The 15,975-nt window shown below is 38.4% G+C and overlaps 1 protein-coding gene across 11 annotated transcripts in view; it reads left to right on the top strand.

Moving 5' to 3' along the window:
- Nucleotides 1–15,975, top strand: part of WDR76 (WD repeat domain 76) — a 64,420-nt gene that overhangs the window by 21,272 nt on the left and 27,173 nt on the right. For all 11 annotated transcript variants that reach the window (XM_045449906.1, XM_045449908.1, XM_045449907.1 and 8 more), the window contains 4 exons: nucleotides 4,755–4,881; nucleotides 6,776–6,877; nucleotides 6,975–7,018; nucleotides 8,074–8,227. In XM_045449906.1, the coding sequence (XP_045305862.1) occupies nucleotides 4,755–4,881; nucleotides 6,776–6,877; nucleotides 6,975–7,018; nucleotides 8,074–8,227 (427 nt within the window). The remainder of the gene's footprint in view (nucleotides 1–4,754; nucleotides 4,882–6,775; nucleotides 6,878–6,974; nucleotides 7,019–8,073; nucleotides 8,228–15,975) is intronic.

Genomic DNA, 15,975 nt, shown 5'->3' with positions numbered 1-15,975 from the left:
TTATATATAGAGAGAGTGGGGCAAAAGTTGGGGGGGGGGGAAGAGAGAGAAAGAAAATCCCAAGCAGGCTCCATATTTATCACAGAGCCTAACACAGGGGGCTTGATCCCACAACCCTGGGATCATGACCTGAGCTGAAATCAAGAGTCAGACACTCAACTGACTAAGCCACCCCGGCACCCCCCAAGTCCATTAAAAAAATTTTTTTTTTTTTTAGTTTATTTATTCTGAGAGAGGGAGAGGGAGGGACAGAGTGAGGGAGAGGAGAATGAAAAGCAGGATCCACACTGACAGTGCATAGCCCGATTTGGGGCTTGAACTCGTGAACCGTGAGATCATGACCTGAGCCAAAATCAAGAGTTGGACCCTTAACTGAGTGAGCCATCCAGTTGCCCCAGCCACCCATTTTCAATTAACAGTATATCACTTCTTGGGGCGCCTGGGTGGCTCAGTCGGTTGGGCGTCCGACTTTGGCTCAGGTCACGATCTCACTGTCCGTGGGTTTGAGCCCCACATCGGGCTCTGTGCTGACTGCTCAGAGCCTGGAGCCTGTTTCGGATTCTGTGTCTCCCTCTCTCTCTGACCCTCCCCCGTTCATGCTCTGTCTCTCTCTGTCTCAAAAATAAATAAATGTTAAAAAAAAAAAATAAAAAAAAAAACCAGTATATCACTTCAGGGTGTGAGTGAGGTATAGTATGAGCACCTTATAATAACAAAATAATCCTAATTCTTCCCTCTTGTCCCTTGTATCGTTGCTGTCATTCATTTCACATGTGTAAGCATACATAAGTATATATACATGTTGGTATACCAACACACAAGATATATACGTAAGAGTACATAACTAAATACATTGTTGCTATTGTTATTTTGAGCTAGCTGTTACTAATTCAACGTTTATTTATTTTTGGGACAGAGAGAGACAGAGCATGAACGGGGGAGGGGCAGAGAGAGAGGGAGACACAGAACCGGAAACAGGCTCCAGGCTCTGAGCCATCAGCCCAGAGCCTGACGCGGGGCTCGAACTCACGGACCGCGAGATCGTGACCTGGCTGAAGTCGGACGCTCAACCGACTGCGCCACCCAGGCGCCCCTAGCTGTTACTAATTAAGAATGAGAAAAATAAAAATTTTTTTTACCTTATTCATTCTTTGATGCCCCTTTTGGTGGATCTGATATTCAGATCTGTTTTTCTTCTCTCTAAAGAAATTTTTTTTTAATGTTTATGTTTTATATTTGAGAGAGAGAGAGACAGAGTGCAAATGAGGGAGGGGCAGAGAGAGAAGGAGACGGAACCTGAACAGGTTCTAGGGTCCTAGCTGTCAGCACAGAGCCTGACGTGGGGTTTCAACTCATGACCAGTGAGATCATGACCTGAGCCGAAGTCAGATGCTTAACTGACTGAGCCACCCAGGTGCCTATAAAGAACTTTTTTTAACCTTTTTTGTAAGGCATGTGTACTGGCAACAAATTCTCTTAATTTTTTTTTAAAGTTTACTTATTTATTTATTTTGAGAAAGAGAGAGAGGGAGAAGGAGTGGGGGGAGGGAGGGAGAGGGAGAGACAATCACAAAGTAGGCTCTGTGCTGTCAGTGCAGAGCCCAATGTAGGGCTCAATCTCACAAACCATGAGATCATGACCTGAGCCAAAATCAAGAGTCAGACACTTAACCGAGTGAGCCACCCAGGTGCCCCAGTTTTTTAAAAGTAAGCTCTATACCCAATGTGGGGCTTGAGCTCAATGTATTTATACCCTCAATGTGAAGCTTGAACTCATGACTCCCAAGATCAAGAGTTGTATGCTCTACCCACTGAGATAGCCAGGTGCTCCTCTCAACACTTAAGATATTTTACTCTACTCTCTTGATTGCATAGTTTACTGGAGTATGGGTGTAGTTCTTATCTTTGGCTATAGGTAAGATGTTTTTTTCCTTCTGGCTTCTTTCAGGATTTTTTCTTTCTCTTTGATTTTCCATAGTTTGGAAATGAATTCCTTAGGTGTAGTTTTTGGGGGGCATTTATCTTGCTTGATGTACTCTGAGCTTCCTGGATCTGTTACTTGATGTCTGACATTAATTTGGGGAATTCTCGGTTACTATTTTTTCAAATATCATCTGTTTTTCTCTATTTCTTATCCTTCTGGTATTCCCATTATGTGTATGTTGCACCTTTTGTAATTATCCCATAGTCCTTGGATATTCTGTTCAGTTTTTTTTTTCATTATTTTTTCTCCCTGCTTTTTAGTTTTGGAGGTTCCTGTTGAAATACCTCACGCTCAGAGATTCTTTCCTCAGCCATGTCTTGTCCACTAATGAGCTCATCAAAGGCATACTTCATTTCTTTTAGCGTTTTTGATGTCTAGCATTTCTTTTGGTTCTTTCTTAGGATTTCCATCTCTCTTCTTACATTGCCTATCTTGCATGGTGGGTTTTTTTTTGTTTTTTTTTGTTTTTTTAATGTGTTAGAGCCCTTAGTATATCAATCATAGTTGTTTTAAATTCCTGTTCAGATAATTCCAACATTCCTGCCATATATGGTTCTGAAGCTTGCTCTATCTCTTTAAATTATGTCGTTTTTCATTGTGCCTTGTGATTTTTTCTTGATAGCTGGACATGATATGATGTATGAGGAAAAAGGAAGTTTGTAAATTGGTCATTAGTAATGTGTGAGAGGGGAGAGAAAGCATTCTATAGTCCTGTGATTAGGTCTCAGTTATTTAGCACACCTGTATCTCTTAACAGTGAACTTCACAAGTGTTTTAGTTTGTTTCCTCCCCCCACCCCACCTTGGTTGGGAGAGGATGCTAAAAGTGGGCAGGAGTTGGGTATTTCCTTTCTCTCAGGGTAGACTCTGATAATACTCCAGCAGGTTAGGCTCTGGTTAACTTGTTCTCCTAAGGGCAGGAGTATTTCAGAGTAGTTCTTTTTCCCTTCCCCTCTGGGAAGCATGAGGAGATTTTTCTCATATTTACTGAAGACCTAGTCAAGCTCCTGGATGTAAATCTCTCAAAATAGTGGGGGTGGTCTCCCTTGAAGGTATTTTTTAAGAATGAATTTTTAAAGAATTGCTTCACAGTAAAATTGAGAGAAAGATACAAAGATTTCCCATATATTCTTCTCCCACACATGCATAAACTCTCCCATTATCAACATCATTCAGCAGAGTGGTACATTTGTTACCAAGGATGAATCTACACTGATACATTATAATTACCTAAAGTCCATTGTTTTCTTACAATTCACTCATGGTTTTGTACATTGTATGGGTTTGTACAAATGTATAATGACATATCCATCTTTATAATACACACACTCACACACACATACATATCTTTTAAAGTTTATCCATTCATTCTGAGAGGAGAGAGTCATGTAAGTGGGGAAGGGGCAGAGAGAGAGAATCCCAAGCAAGATCATGATATGCAAGATATGCAAGTTCAAACTCATGAACTGCAAGATCATGACCTGAGCCAAAGTCGGATGCTTAACTGACTGAGTCACACAGGTGCCCCAATATATAGAGTATTTTTACTACCTGTGTTCTCTTTATTCATCACCTTACCACCCTCAAATGTGGCAGTTACGAATCTTTTTGTCTCTGTAGTTTTGCCTTTAACAGAATGTGGTGTATTTGGGATCATACAGTATGTAGCCTTTCAAATTGACTTCTTTCTTTTAGTATTATGCAATTAGTTTTCTTCCATGTCTTTGCATGGCTTGATAGTTCATTTCTTTTTTTGTGCTGAATAATATTCCATTGTCTGGATGTGTTGTAGTTTATTTGTTCAATTAGTGGAGAACATCTTGGCTGCTTCCCAGTTTTGACTGTTCTGAATAAAGCTTCTATAAAGACTCATGTGCAGGTTTTTGTCCACACTGAGCCCCCATCAATTGGGCAATTACAGTTCAGGTTTTCCTACCTTTGTACTGGTTCCCATTGTGGTTTCTGTTCTTGACTTTCTATTCCAGTAAGCCATGACTCCTTGTATTTCTCTGTCTCTCCAGTATTGAGGTCAGCAGTTTGCACTGTGTCCTTGCCTTGTAAGGAACCTAGAAGAGTTGTTGATTTTTTAATCTGTTCAGATTTTTACTTGAAAAGACAGAATGATGACTTTCAAGCTCCTTATATGTGGAACTTGAAACTGGAAGTTCTGAACTACTTTTTTAAAATGGAAAAAATAGTGCATAAAAAAGCAGTGTATTTATATGATTTTAAAAAGTAAACTGGACGGAAATGCAATGAAACATTTAAATCTCTTTTCCATTTTAGACCTTAGTTCTTCAGGCCTTCTCCCTAGAAGAAACCACTATTAATAGTTTCATGTATATTCTTCCATAGATAATCTTAGCATGTAAAAATGTATGTGTGTACATAACCTTTTTCTAAAAAAAACAAATATGTTGAAGCATATTCAACATGTAGTGGATCTTGTTTTTGTTTCTTACATCTTAAGAGTTCATGTCATATCATCATGCAAAGATCTATTTTAATTTTCTTATGGTTGCATATTATTCTGTTAGAAATGTATGTTATAATTTATTTTAACACCTCTCACCTCCTCATGATGAACATCTATGATTTTATTTAAAAGCATGAAAAGTCATAAGTGCCCAGTTAAAGTCATTGTAGTCATGTGCATACATCCTTGTAATGTGTGAGTGTATCTGTGACATACATTCCTAAAAGTTACCTCCTTAATATTAGTAAGTACACATAACTGTTTTATAACTTGAGTTTTTTCCCCACTCCCTTAGAAAAATGCCTAAGAAGAGAGAAAATGGGACTGGATGTAGAAGGTCAATGAGATTACTAAAAGTAGATCCTTCAGGAGTGTCATTACCAGCAACCCCAACCCAGCCGACATTAATAGCAGATGAAAATGTAAGAAAGTGCAAAAACAATATGTTACTCAATAAAATAGTGAAAAATTTGAAGTGTTTGAAACTAGATTAAAAAGTCATTAATTTATGTTCAATTTTTACTTAATTTAAAAAATGTTTATTTATTTTGAGAGGGAGAGAGAGAGTGTGAGTGGGAGGGAGGCAGAGAGAATCCCAAGCCGACTTTCACTGTCAGAGCTGTCTGTGCAGAGCCTGATGTGGGGCTGGATCTCATGAACCGTGAGATCATGACCTGAGCCTAAATCAAGAGTCAGATACTTAACCAACCAGGCACCCCCGTACTTCATTAATTTACTACTGCTGTTTATAGTTTAATGATTAAGATTTCAAAGTCATAAAAACTAGTTTGGATTCTATATTTCTGCAAGCTTACCTGCAGTGGAATTGTGGATAAATTACTTAACCTTTCTGAGCCCATTTCCCCATATTTAAAGTGGTAATAGTATAGAAACTTCAAAGGGGTGTTGAGGGGGTTAAGTGAAATAGTATCTGTAAAGTTTCTTCTGTTGTGTTAAGGGCCTAGTAAGTAATCAATAAATGGTAGTATTAATGTTATTAATAATAAGTAATATGTTATAGTGATAGCCCTTTGCTGTGGTATAACTTTGTACTTTTAGTGAGTAGAAAGAGTTTTATTTACGAAGTTTATTGTCTAAATCAGATTATAATTATGTTTTTTATTCAAGAACACCTATGGTTTTTAATACTTTATATCTAAGTGCTTAATTCTAAATTGGAAGATAGCACTAATTAGACTGGTGCTTTGGGAGCTAATTGCAAATTAAGGTACTTGGGAAGAGTAGCTTTCCAATTTTCCTGAAGTTTCGCTCATGATAAATGTATTTACATTGAACTCATTCCACACAGCTAAAGCAGAACTTTTGTGAAATGATACTTAAACTTGCTGCATGTGATGTATATTTTGTATTTTTGACTCTATTCTTTTGTCGTTCATGAAAACATTGTTTTAACATATTGAAATGATTTCACCATCCATGGGTTACAACCTAGGATTTAAAAAAACACTGGCAGGGGCGCCTGGGTGGCTCAGTTGGTTAAGCATCCGACTTGGGCTCAGGTCATGATCTCACGGTCCGTGGGTTCGAGCCCCGCGTCGGGCTCTTTGCTGGCAGCTCAGAGCCTGGAGCCTGTTTCAGATTCTGTGTCTCCCTCTTTCTCTGACCCTCCCCTGTTCATGCTCTCTCTCTGTCTCAAAAATAAATAAATGTTAAAAAAAAAAATTAAAAATAAATAAATAAAAATAAAAAAATAAAAAAAACACTGGCAGGGTGCCTGGGTGGCTCTGTTGGTTGAGGGTCCAACTCTTGGTTTCAGTTCAGGTCATGATCTCATAGTTTGTAGGATTGAGCCCTGAATTGGGCTCTGCACTGACAGCACAGTGCCTGCTTGGGATTCTCTCTCTCTCTCTGGACCTCCCCGCTCATGGGCACGCTTGAGTGTGCACGTTCTCTCTCTCTCTCTTTCAAAAATAAATAAATAAACTTAAAAAAACCCACTGGCTTAGAATAATAACTGAGTAACAAATTGAACTGTTCTGAACCAATTCCTGTCAACTCCTCTTTTGGCAGTGTAACTTTGGACAAGGTAACTTCTCTAAGTTTCATTATAATTTCTTTAAAATGTGGTATCTCATTCACTAGATTATTGTGAGTATTAAATGGGATAATATATATTATTAGCTTACAGGATACCTGGCAATCATTCATTGAACATTATTTTTGAATACTGTTGATGTGTCACCTATGTTGTTGGTATCAAAAGTAAAGTAGTGAAAAACATTCCAGGGCAGAGCAAGAGTCAATCAACCTTTTTATTTCTCATTTTATTCTTGATTTTCTTATTTTTTAAAACAGCCTTTGTTACCTCCTGGGCCTTTAGAAATGACTCCTGAAAATCGAGATGATGACAACGACCTGTTTAAAGGATTCCTACAGACTTGGGCAGAAGTGAGCAAGGTATCACTTGGGAGGGCTTATAGCTTTGAGAATTATCTGTTAAGGAAATTTCAGTATACATATTAACTTAGTACTTTGGTCTCTTTCATTGTTGCAGACGAGTATTAAGAATACTGAGAAGGAGTTATCTAGCATTAAAAAGTGAGTTGAAATGCCTTGTCTTTGTTTTATATTTTCTGAAATCTTTAAGTCATACAGACTATATACCATTACAGGAGGTTTTGAAAATGAGGTGGAAAAAATACCCATAATATTTCCACCTAACAACTGTTGTTTTTGTATGTTTCCTTTCAGGTATTGCCATATGTAATACCATTATGATATAAGCTTCATGAGTGCAGGGATTTTGTTTCAGTAACCAAAATGGTGCCTGGCACTTAATATGTATTCACTCATTGTTTAATAAATGAATGAATACACATACATTTTTAGTTTATTATGTTCTAATGTATATACACATTTATATTCTGCTTTTTCTTTAACATAGTTACATTTATTAAAGTCTTTAAATTTATTGATTAATTGCATATTATTTAGTAGGTGGCATTTACTTAACCTCTTCTTCCTCTCCTGATATTTAGAATTCTTTTTTTTTTCTTTTTATTTAAAATGTATTTAATAAATATAGAGATAGACGGAGAGAGACAATCCCAAGCAGGCTCTGCACTGACAGAGCCTCCGCACTGATGTAGGGCTCAGTCTCATAAATAGTGAGATCATGACCTGAGCCGAAATCAAGAATTGGATGCTTAACCGACTGAGCCACCCAGGTGCCCCTGGAATTATTTTCAATTTAGTTTTGTGTGTTTAGTTGTGTATTTAGTTATATATGTGCTTGTGTTTAAATGTGATAGTGTGTTAGTTCTTTAGGATAGATTCCAGAAGTGAGATTACTGAGTCAAATATTATGGACATACATTGCTGAATTGTTTTCTGAAATCTTTTTTTTTTCTTCTGAAAATTTTATGTGAATTTACTCTGCCACTTGCACTATTAACGAATGTATATGTTTGACTCTAGCCTGCTACCTTTTATAAGTGAAGAATAGTATCCCATTTTTTAATTTGATTTCCTTGGTTACTAGGAGGTTAACTATTTATTTACTGTGTCTTTTTTCTTTTCTTTTTTTTTGAGTTATGTTTTAGTTATTTTCACTATTGATTGGCTTTACTTCTAAAATTTAATTGTTTTCTCAGCTATAAAGCCAATTTAAATGGCATGGTCATTAATGAAGATACTGTTCATAAAGTTACCAAAGGCCCAATACTCTCTGTGGCTCTCCACCCATCAGAAATTAGAACTTTGGTGGCAGCTGGGGCCAAATCTGGGCAAGTTGGACTTTGGGATTTGGTAAGTTATTATTAATTTTTTGAAGACAATAAAGTTTGACTGAAACAAATAGTCTACAGGAGAATAGCCTAGAGCCATGTGTTTGTAGATGTTACTTGAGATTTATAGTGTTGTGCTTTGTGATTCCAGACATTAGAAATCTGGGGAAATTTTAGTTGGCTTTCTAGAACTTTAAAATTTTTAGTTTGAATATCATTAGTTACCGGGACATAAATTAACTGCCAGGAAACTCTGTTACAACTTTAAATGTATATATGAAAAAATCATACAAAGTTCTTAGTTTTCTACTTATGTTTAAAATACAGTTTCCAGGGGCGCCTGGGTGGCGCAGTCGGTTAAGCGTCCGACTTCAGCCAGGTCACGATCTCGCGGTCCGTGAGTTCGAGCCCCGCGTCGGGCTCTGGGCTGATGGCTCAGACCCTGGAGCCTGTTTCCGATTCTGTGTCTCTGTCTCTCTCTGCCCCTCCCCCGTTCATGCTCTGTCTCTCTCTGTCCTAAAAATAAATAAACGTTGAAAAAAATAAAATAAAATACAGTTTCCAAGTGGGAAAAAGTATCTTTTCAGGGATATGCTTAGGATGATCCCATTCATTTTTTTATGAGTCACAAACAGATACTGAATTCCACTCATTGTACGTATAATTCTGCATGGATTGCTTTTGATAGTTACAAAATTGAGAAAAGCCAAGTTAACGTTTTCTGAATTTATTTTTTAATTGGGAAAATAGAACAAAGACCTGTTTCTTAACAGATTTTGTGAGAAGAAGAGAGGAATAAAAACCAAGTTCTCTCTTGTTTTGGGAGAAAAGGTTCTTCCTTATTTTGATAAGGTGTGAGTGAGGGTAGGAGGTAAAAGTATCTGGTAAATGAAATAGAAGAGAAGTGGGAAGAGGACTAAGAATAGTTTAAGGTTGTACAAGCTAAGAGATGAGTTTTAAGGATTGGAGTTTGACAGGGCTTCTTGTAGAGAAGTTAAAAAGAATGAAAGCAGAGAAAAGGCCATTGGTTTTGCAAATGGGGTACCATTAGTGAGTTGAGAGAGTAGCTTCAACAAAGAGGTAAGGAACACAGACTTTGAGAGAATAAAAAATAATGGGGTAGTGGAAGAAATGAAAACAGTGGATAAATACCATTGGTAGAAGAACTTTGAAAAGGAAAAATAGAGAATTAGTATAGTCAAGTGAAGATCTTTTTCAGGGTAGATCAATCTGTACAGAGTTGAAGATATGTAGAAAAGTCCCTTTGTCATGTCTTTCCTGGTGACTTCAAAATCTGTATTACTATGTGTCTATAGTTTGGTATCCTTTTTTTTTTTTTTTTTAATGTTTATTTTTGAGAGAGAGAGAGAGCGAGGGAGGGGCAGAGAGAGAGGGAGACACAGAATCTGAAACAGGCTCCAGGCTCTGGTCTATCAGCACAGAGCCCATCACAGGGCTTGAACCTACAAGCCGTGAGATCATGACCTGAGCTGAAGTCAGACACTTAACCGACTGAGCCACACAGGTGCCCCGTATAGTCTGGTATCCTTAACAACTTTCTAAATTTCCCACATCTTTGGCTGTGTCACATTAACAGCTTGAGCAAGTCTAAAACCTAGTACTTTTGCTGCCCTGTGCTCATGCCCCAACTCTCTAATTTTTAAAAAATATTAACTTTATCAAAGTATAATTTAGATATTACAAAATTCACATATTTCAAAGTACAACTTAATGATTTAAAAAAAATTGTTTTAATAGATATTTTTTAGAGAGTGGGAGACAGGGCACAAGCAGGGGAAGAGCAGAGAGAGAGAGGGAGATACAGAATCCGAAGCAGGCTCCAGGCTCTGAGCTGTCAGCACAGAGCCTGCTGTAGGGTTTGAACCCACGAACTGTGAGATCATGACCAGAGCCGAAGTCATGCTTAACCAATGGAGCCACCCAGGTGCCCCTAACCCAGTGATTTTTAATAGGTTTAGTGAGTTGTGTAACTTCACCCTCCAGCCTTAAAACATTTTTGTCATTCCTAGAAGATTCCTATTGGCTAATTACATTTAATCCCCCGGTTAATTACCCTTATACCCAGGGACATCTTCTTAAATTTGACCTTTTTGGACATATCATGTAAATAGAATATACATTTGGGTTGTTTCCACTTTTTGGCTATTCTGAATAATGCTAGTATAAACATTTGTGTACACATTTTTGTTTGGAAATGTGTTTTAATTTCTCTTGGGTAGATATCCAGGGACAGAGTTCTGGGTCATATGGCAACTAGTTAACATTTTGAGGAACTACCAAACTTCTTTCCAAATGATTGTATCATTTTTTTTTTTTTTTTCTAAATTTTTTTTCAACGTTTATTTATTTTTGGGACAGAGAGAGACAGAGCATGAACGGGGGAGGGGCAGAGAGAGAGGGAGACACAGAATCGGAAACAGGCTCCAGGCTCTGAGCCATCAGCCCAGAGCCCGACGCGGGGCTCGAACTCACGGACCGCGAGATCGTGACCTGGCTGAAGTCGGACGCTTAACCGACTGCGCCACCCAGGCGCCCCTGATTGTATCATTTTATATTCCCACCAGCAATATGAGGGTTCCAATTTCCCCCCATGCTCAGCAATGTTTATTATTTTATGTCATTTTGATTATAGCCTTTCTGGTGGGTGTGAAGTGGTATCTCATTGTGGTTTTGATGCATATGACTAATGACTAATGTTGAGCCTCTTTTCATGCCGTTTGGATATCTTTGATAAAATGGGTATTCAAATCTTTTATCAATTAAAAAAAATTTTTTTAATGTTTATTTTTGAGAGAGAGACAGAGTGTGAGCGGGGGAGAGGCGCAGAGAGAGAGAGAGAGAGAGAGAGAGAGAGAATCCAAAGCGAGCTCCAGGCTCTCAGCTGTCAGCACAAAGCCTGACTTGGGGCTTGAATCCACGAACCATGAGATCATGACCTGAGCTGAAGTCGGACACTTAACCGGCTGAGCCACCCAGGTGTCCCTTTTATTAATGTTTTATTAGGTTGTTTGTCTTATTAAATTATAAGTTTATAAATTCTAGATACAAATTATTTATCAGATGTGTTTTGCAAATATTTCTGGTAGTTTTTGGCTTTTCTTCATTTCCTTTATGCTGTCTTTTGAAGTGCAAAAGATGATATCCAGTTTACGAAAAATTTTAAATGGATTGTGCTTTTGGTGTCATATTTAAGAAATCTTTCTCTAGCTTCAGGCCTTAAAGAGTTTTTCCTGTTTTTTTCTAAAAATTTTATAGTATGTACTTTCACATTTAGTTTGGTGATTCATCTTGAGTTCTTTTTTTTTTAATATGAAATTTATTGTCAAATTGGTTTCCATACAACACCCAGTGCTCATCCCAACAGGTGCCCTCCTCAATGCCCATCACCCACTGTCCCCTCCCTCCCACCCCCCTTCAACCCTCAGTTTATTCTCACTTTTTAAGAGTCTCTCATGGTTTTCCTCCTTCCCTCTCTGTAACTCTTTTTTTCCTCTTCCCCTCCCCCATGGTCTTCTGTTAAGTTTCTCAGGATCCACATAAGAGTGAAAACATATGGTATCTGTCTTTGTCTGTATGACTTATTTCACTTAGCATAACACTCTCCAGTTCCATCCACGTTGCTACAAAAGGCCATATTTCATTCTTTCTCATTGCCAAGTAGTATTCCATTGTATATATAAACCACAACTTCTTTATCCATTCATCAGTTGATGAACATTTAGGCTCTTTCTGTAATTTGGCTATTGTTGAAAGTGCTGCTGTAAACATTGGGGTACAAGTGCCCTGTGCATCAGCACTCCTATATCCCTTGGGTAAATTCCTAGCAGTGCTATTGCTGGGTCATAGGGTAGATCTATTTTTAATTTTTTGAGGAACCTCCACACTGTGTTCTAGAGTGGTTGCACCAGTTTGCATTCCCAACAGTGCAAAAGGGTTCCCGTTTCTCCACATTCTCTCTAGCATCTCTAGTCTCCTGATTTGCTCATTTTAGCCACTCTGACTGGCGTGAGATGGTATTTGAGTTATTTTTTATATATGGTGTGAGGTAAGGGCCCAAGTTTACTTTTTTGTATATGAATATCCAGTTGTCATTTATTGAAAAGACTATCCTTTCCCCATTGAATTGCCTTGACACCCCCTGTTTTTCCTCCTAACTTTCTTTCAGATTCCTAGTTGCATCTAGAATCAAAAGTTGTTACCGTTTATTCAGTTACCCATTCACCCATTTATTCATTGTTTCCACATTTATTATTTTGTGCTGAGTAATATTCTAATGATTCCCCAGATATTAGATATTTGTGAGCAAAAATTGTCTCTGCCCTCTTACAGTTTAGAATTTAGTGGCAAATGCAGCATTAATGAAATAATGGCCAAATATGTAATTACATATTTGATAAGTGGAATGAATTATATAGTGTGTTTAATGGACTGAAGGAAAGTAGTGTTAATGACAGGGGGCTGGCCTAATTTGGAGGATCAGGGAAAGAAACCTTCCCTGAGGAACTGAGAATTGAGATGAGATTTGAAAGCTAAGTAGCAATAGACTAAGTAAAGAAAAGGGAAAGAATATTTCAGACAAGAGACCAGCATGTCAAGGACCTGCAGCAGGAGGAGGCCTATCTGATACTTTTAAAGACCTGAAAAATTGCTTGTGTAGCTGGAGCATAGACAGCAAAGGAATAGACACAAGGGATGAGTGGAATAGGATGAAGCTGTGGAGGTGGGTCGAGACCAGATCTATTATATCTCTATCTCTATCTCTATCTCTATCTCTATCTCTCTCTTTGAATAAGATTTTTTTTAAGTTTATTTACTTGTTTTGAGAGAGAGAGAATCCCAGTCAGGCTCTACACTGTCAGCACAGAGCCTCAGACAGGGCTTGATCCTATGAACTCATGAACCATGAGATCATGACCTGAGCCAAATTTAAGAGCCGGATGCTTAACTGACTGATCCACCCAGGCACCCCAAGAATTTTGGTTTTTATCCTAAAAGCAATAGGAAGCCATTGAAGAGTTTTAAGCTGGGTCCTCACTCATTCCTTGTGTCTAATAAAGTCCTTTAATGCTTTTGCCCCTTTCCATCCTTACTGCCATTATGTTGGGCCAGGGCCCCATGTCCCGTTTTAGAATTACCATACTGGTCTGAATTGGTATTTGTACTTCCAATTTTCCTATTCCAATTCAGTGTACACAGATAGTCATTTCTAGGCTCAAAACAAACTGGTCCTGTATTCAATTAGGTTTAAAGTAGTTAGAAGCACTCTTTTTTTTTTTTTTTTTTAATTTTTTTTTTTAACGTTTATTTATTTTTGGGACAGAGAGAGACAGAGCATGAACGGGGGAGGGGCAGAGAGAGAGGAAGACACAGAATCGGAAGCAGGCTCCAGGCTCTGAGCCATCAGCCCAGAGCCTGACGCGGGGCTCGAACTCACGGACCGCGAGATTGTGACCTGAGCCGAAGTCGGACGCTTAACCGACTGAGCCACCCAGGCGCCCCGAAGCACTCTTTTTTTTTAATATTTTATTTTTAAGTAATCTCCATACTCAGCATGGGGCTCGAAGTCACAACCCTGAGACTAAGAATTGTGTGCTCCATTGACTGATCCAGTCAGGCACCCCTAAAAGCACTGTTAACCTGGTATATTCAGATTAAAATGGGCAATTGGAATTTCCCAAAGAATGAGCAAAAAGCAGTCAAATCAGTTTTAAAAAAATCTTACAGCAATAAGGAAGAAGTATAACTTATGCTGTGCACTTCAAAAACTAGCCACCAAGGACAGAAATTCTGTAGCTCAGCTAGGGGTGGGGCACAGCATGATTTAGCTTCTACCTTGCCTTAACAGCCAGAATCCATATTGGTAACTGACCAAACCCTAATGATTTTCACCTATGTTGTCAAAACTAGAGAGAACACATTGAGTGGGTATTTAGAGTTTTCCTCCTTTGAGTGAGAAATAGGGACATGGCTGCTGAGGGGAAAGGGGAGAAAACAGGGGAAGTTTGTTAATAGTAGGACTAATTCTCTATGAAGGAAATTTTCTTGGTCTGTGGGAGTAGTATAAGGTACTACTAAATCTGCCAGGTAGGTGGTATAAATCCTTATAAATGTTAAAAAAAATTGTTTTTAAGTATTTATTTGAGAGAGGGAGAGGGAGAGAGAGAGAGGGGCAGACAGAGAGGGAGAGAGAAAGAATCCAAAGCAGGCTCTGCACTGCTGGCATAGAGCCTGATGCAGGGCTCAAACTCATGAACCATGAGATCATGACCTGAGCTAAAACTAACAGTCAGATGCTTAACCGACTGAGCCACCCAGGCACCCCCTTATTAATACTTATTTATTTATTTTTTAGAGGGAGAGATAGACAGTAGGGGAGGGGCAGAGAGAAGGAGGCAGAGAATCCCAAGCAGGCTCTGCAGCTGTCCACGCAGAGCCTGACATGGGGCTTCAAACCCATGAACTGGGAGATGATGACCTGAGCTGAAACCAAGAGTTGGATGCTTAACTGACTGAGCCACCCAGGAGCCCCTAAATCATATATAGAATAATGGACAAAAGTCTATTACAGTCTAGGAAGTCCAACAAATATTGCATATTCTTTAGCTGAAACCAACTATCCACCTCTGTCTTCCTCTTGGCTACAGAAAAGCCTGTCTTTTTCTGAGGAAAAAATGAACTGATCAGATACTGGGAGAAAGAGTCAATATGTTATATCAGAGCATCTAACATGGACAGAGCAATTCAGGCATGATGAAAATGAAAAGAAATGATATGACAGCTAGACAAACACTACTGCAAAAACAACAAAAAGAACCTAGCATGCAAAGACAGGTCTAGAAGAAAAACATAACTCAATGCAAGAAAGAAAATTCTCTTCAGTTTCTCTAAATTGTGGAACTGTACTGTTTCGTATAGTAGCTACAGGTCCTAAGAGACTAGTTACATTTAAATCAATTAAAATAGAAAATTCATTTCTTCAGTTACTCTAGGCTTGTTTCAAGTGCCTAATAGCCATACATGGCTAGTGGATACTATGTTGATAGTGCATACATATAACATTTTTGTTATCTTAGAAAGCTCTTTTTGGACAGTGCTGCTATGGAGCAAGTTAGTAACAATATTATTTGGTAAAATAATACTTAAAGATAAGATGATAAAACAGCAGAATGAGATGGAAAAGGATATTGCAGAACTAAGGAAACAAACTGAAGATCAGTGAAACTAATAAATTAGACAAAAGCAAGGAACAGAATAGACATCATTGAAAATTGTAGACATTAAAGACTTGAGGTAATCATAAACACAGACAAGCCAGTGGTAAGGGAAGACCGTCAAAGATGACCCAACAGTGAAACAGCAAATACATTCAAAGAGAATTCTTCTTTTTTAAATTTTTTTAAATGTTTATTATTTTTGAGAGAGACAGAGATAGAAAGTGAGTGGGTTGGGGCAGAGAGAGAGGGAGGCACAGAATCTGAAGCAGGCTCCAGGCTCTGAGCTGTCACCACAGAGCCCCATGCAGGGCTCGAACTCACAAGCTGTGAGATCGTGACCCGAGCGGAAGTCGGATGCTGAACCGACTGAGCCACCCAGGCGCCCCCAAAGAGAATTCTTCTGAAAAGAGAATTGAGTTGGCAGATTGAATGTTATACCATGTTTTAGGAAAACTTGGAACATAGAGGGTAAAGAATTCTTTAGGCAGAAAAATTATATTCAAGGGGAGAAGTCTAGCTTTTCTGTTTTCTACAG

This window comes from Leopardus geoffroyi, chromosome B3 (assembly GCF_018350155.1).
Source record: "Leopardus geoffroyi isolate Oge1 chromosome B3, O.geoffroyi_Oge1_pat1.0, whole genome shotgun sequence".
Taxonomy (NCBI): Eukaryota; Metazoa; Chordata; class Mammalia; order Carnivora; family Felidae; genus Leopardus; species Leopardus geoffroyi.
This window is presented reverse-complemented; position numbering and strand designations above follow the sequence as displayed.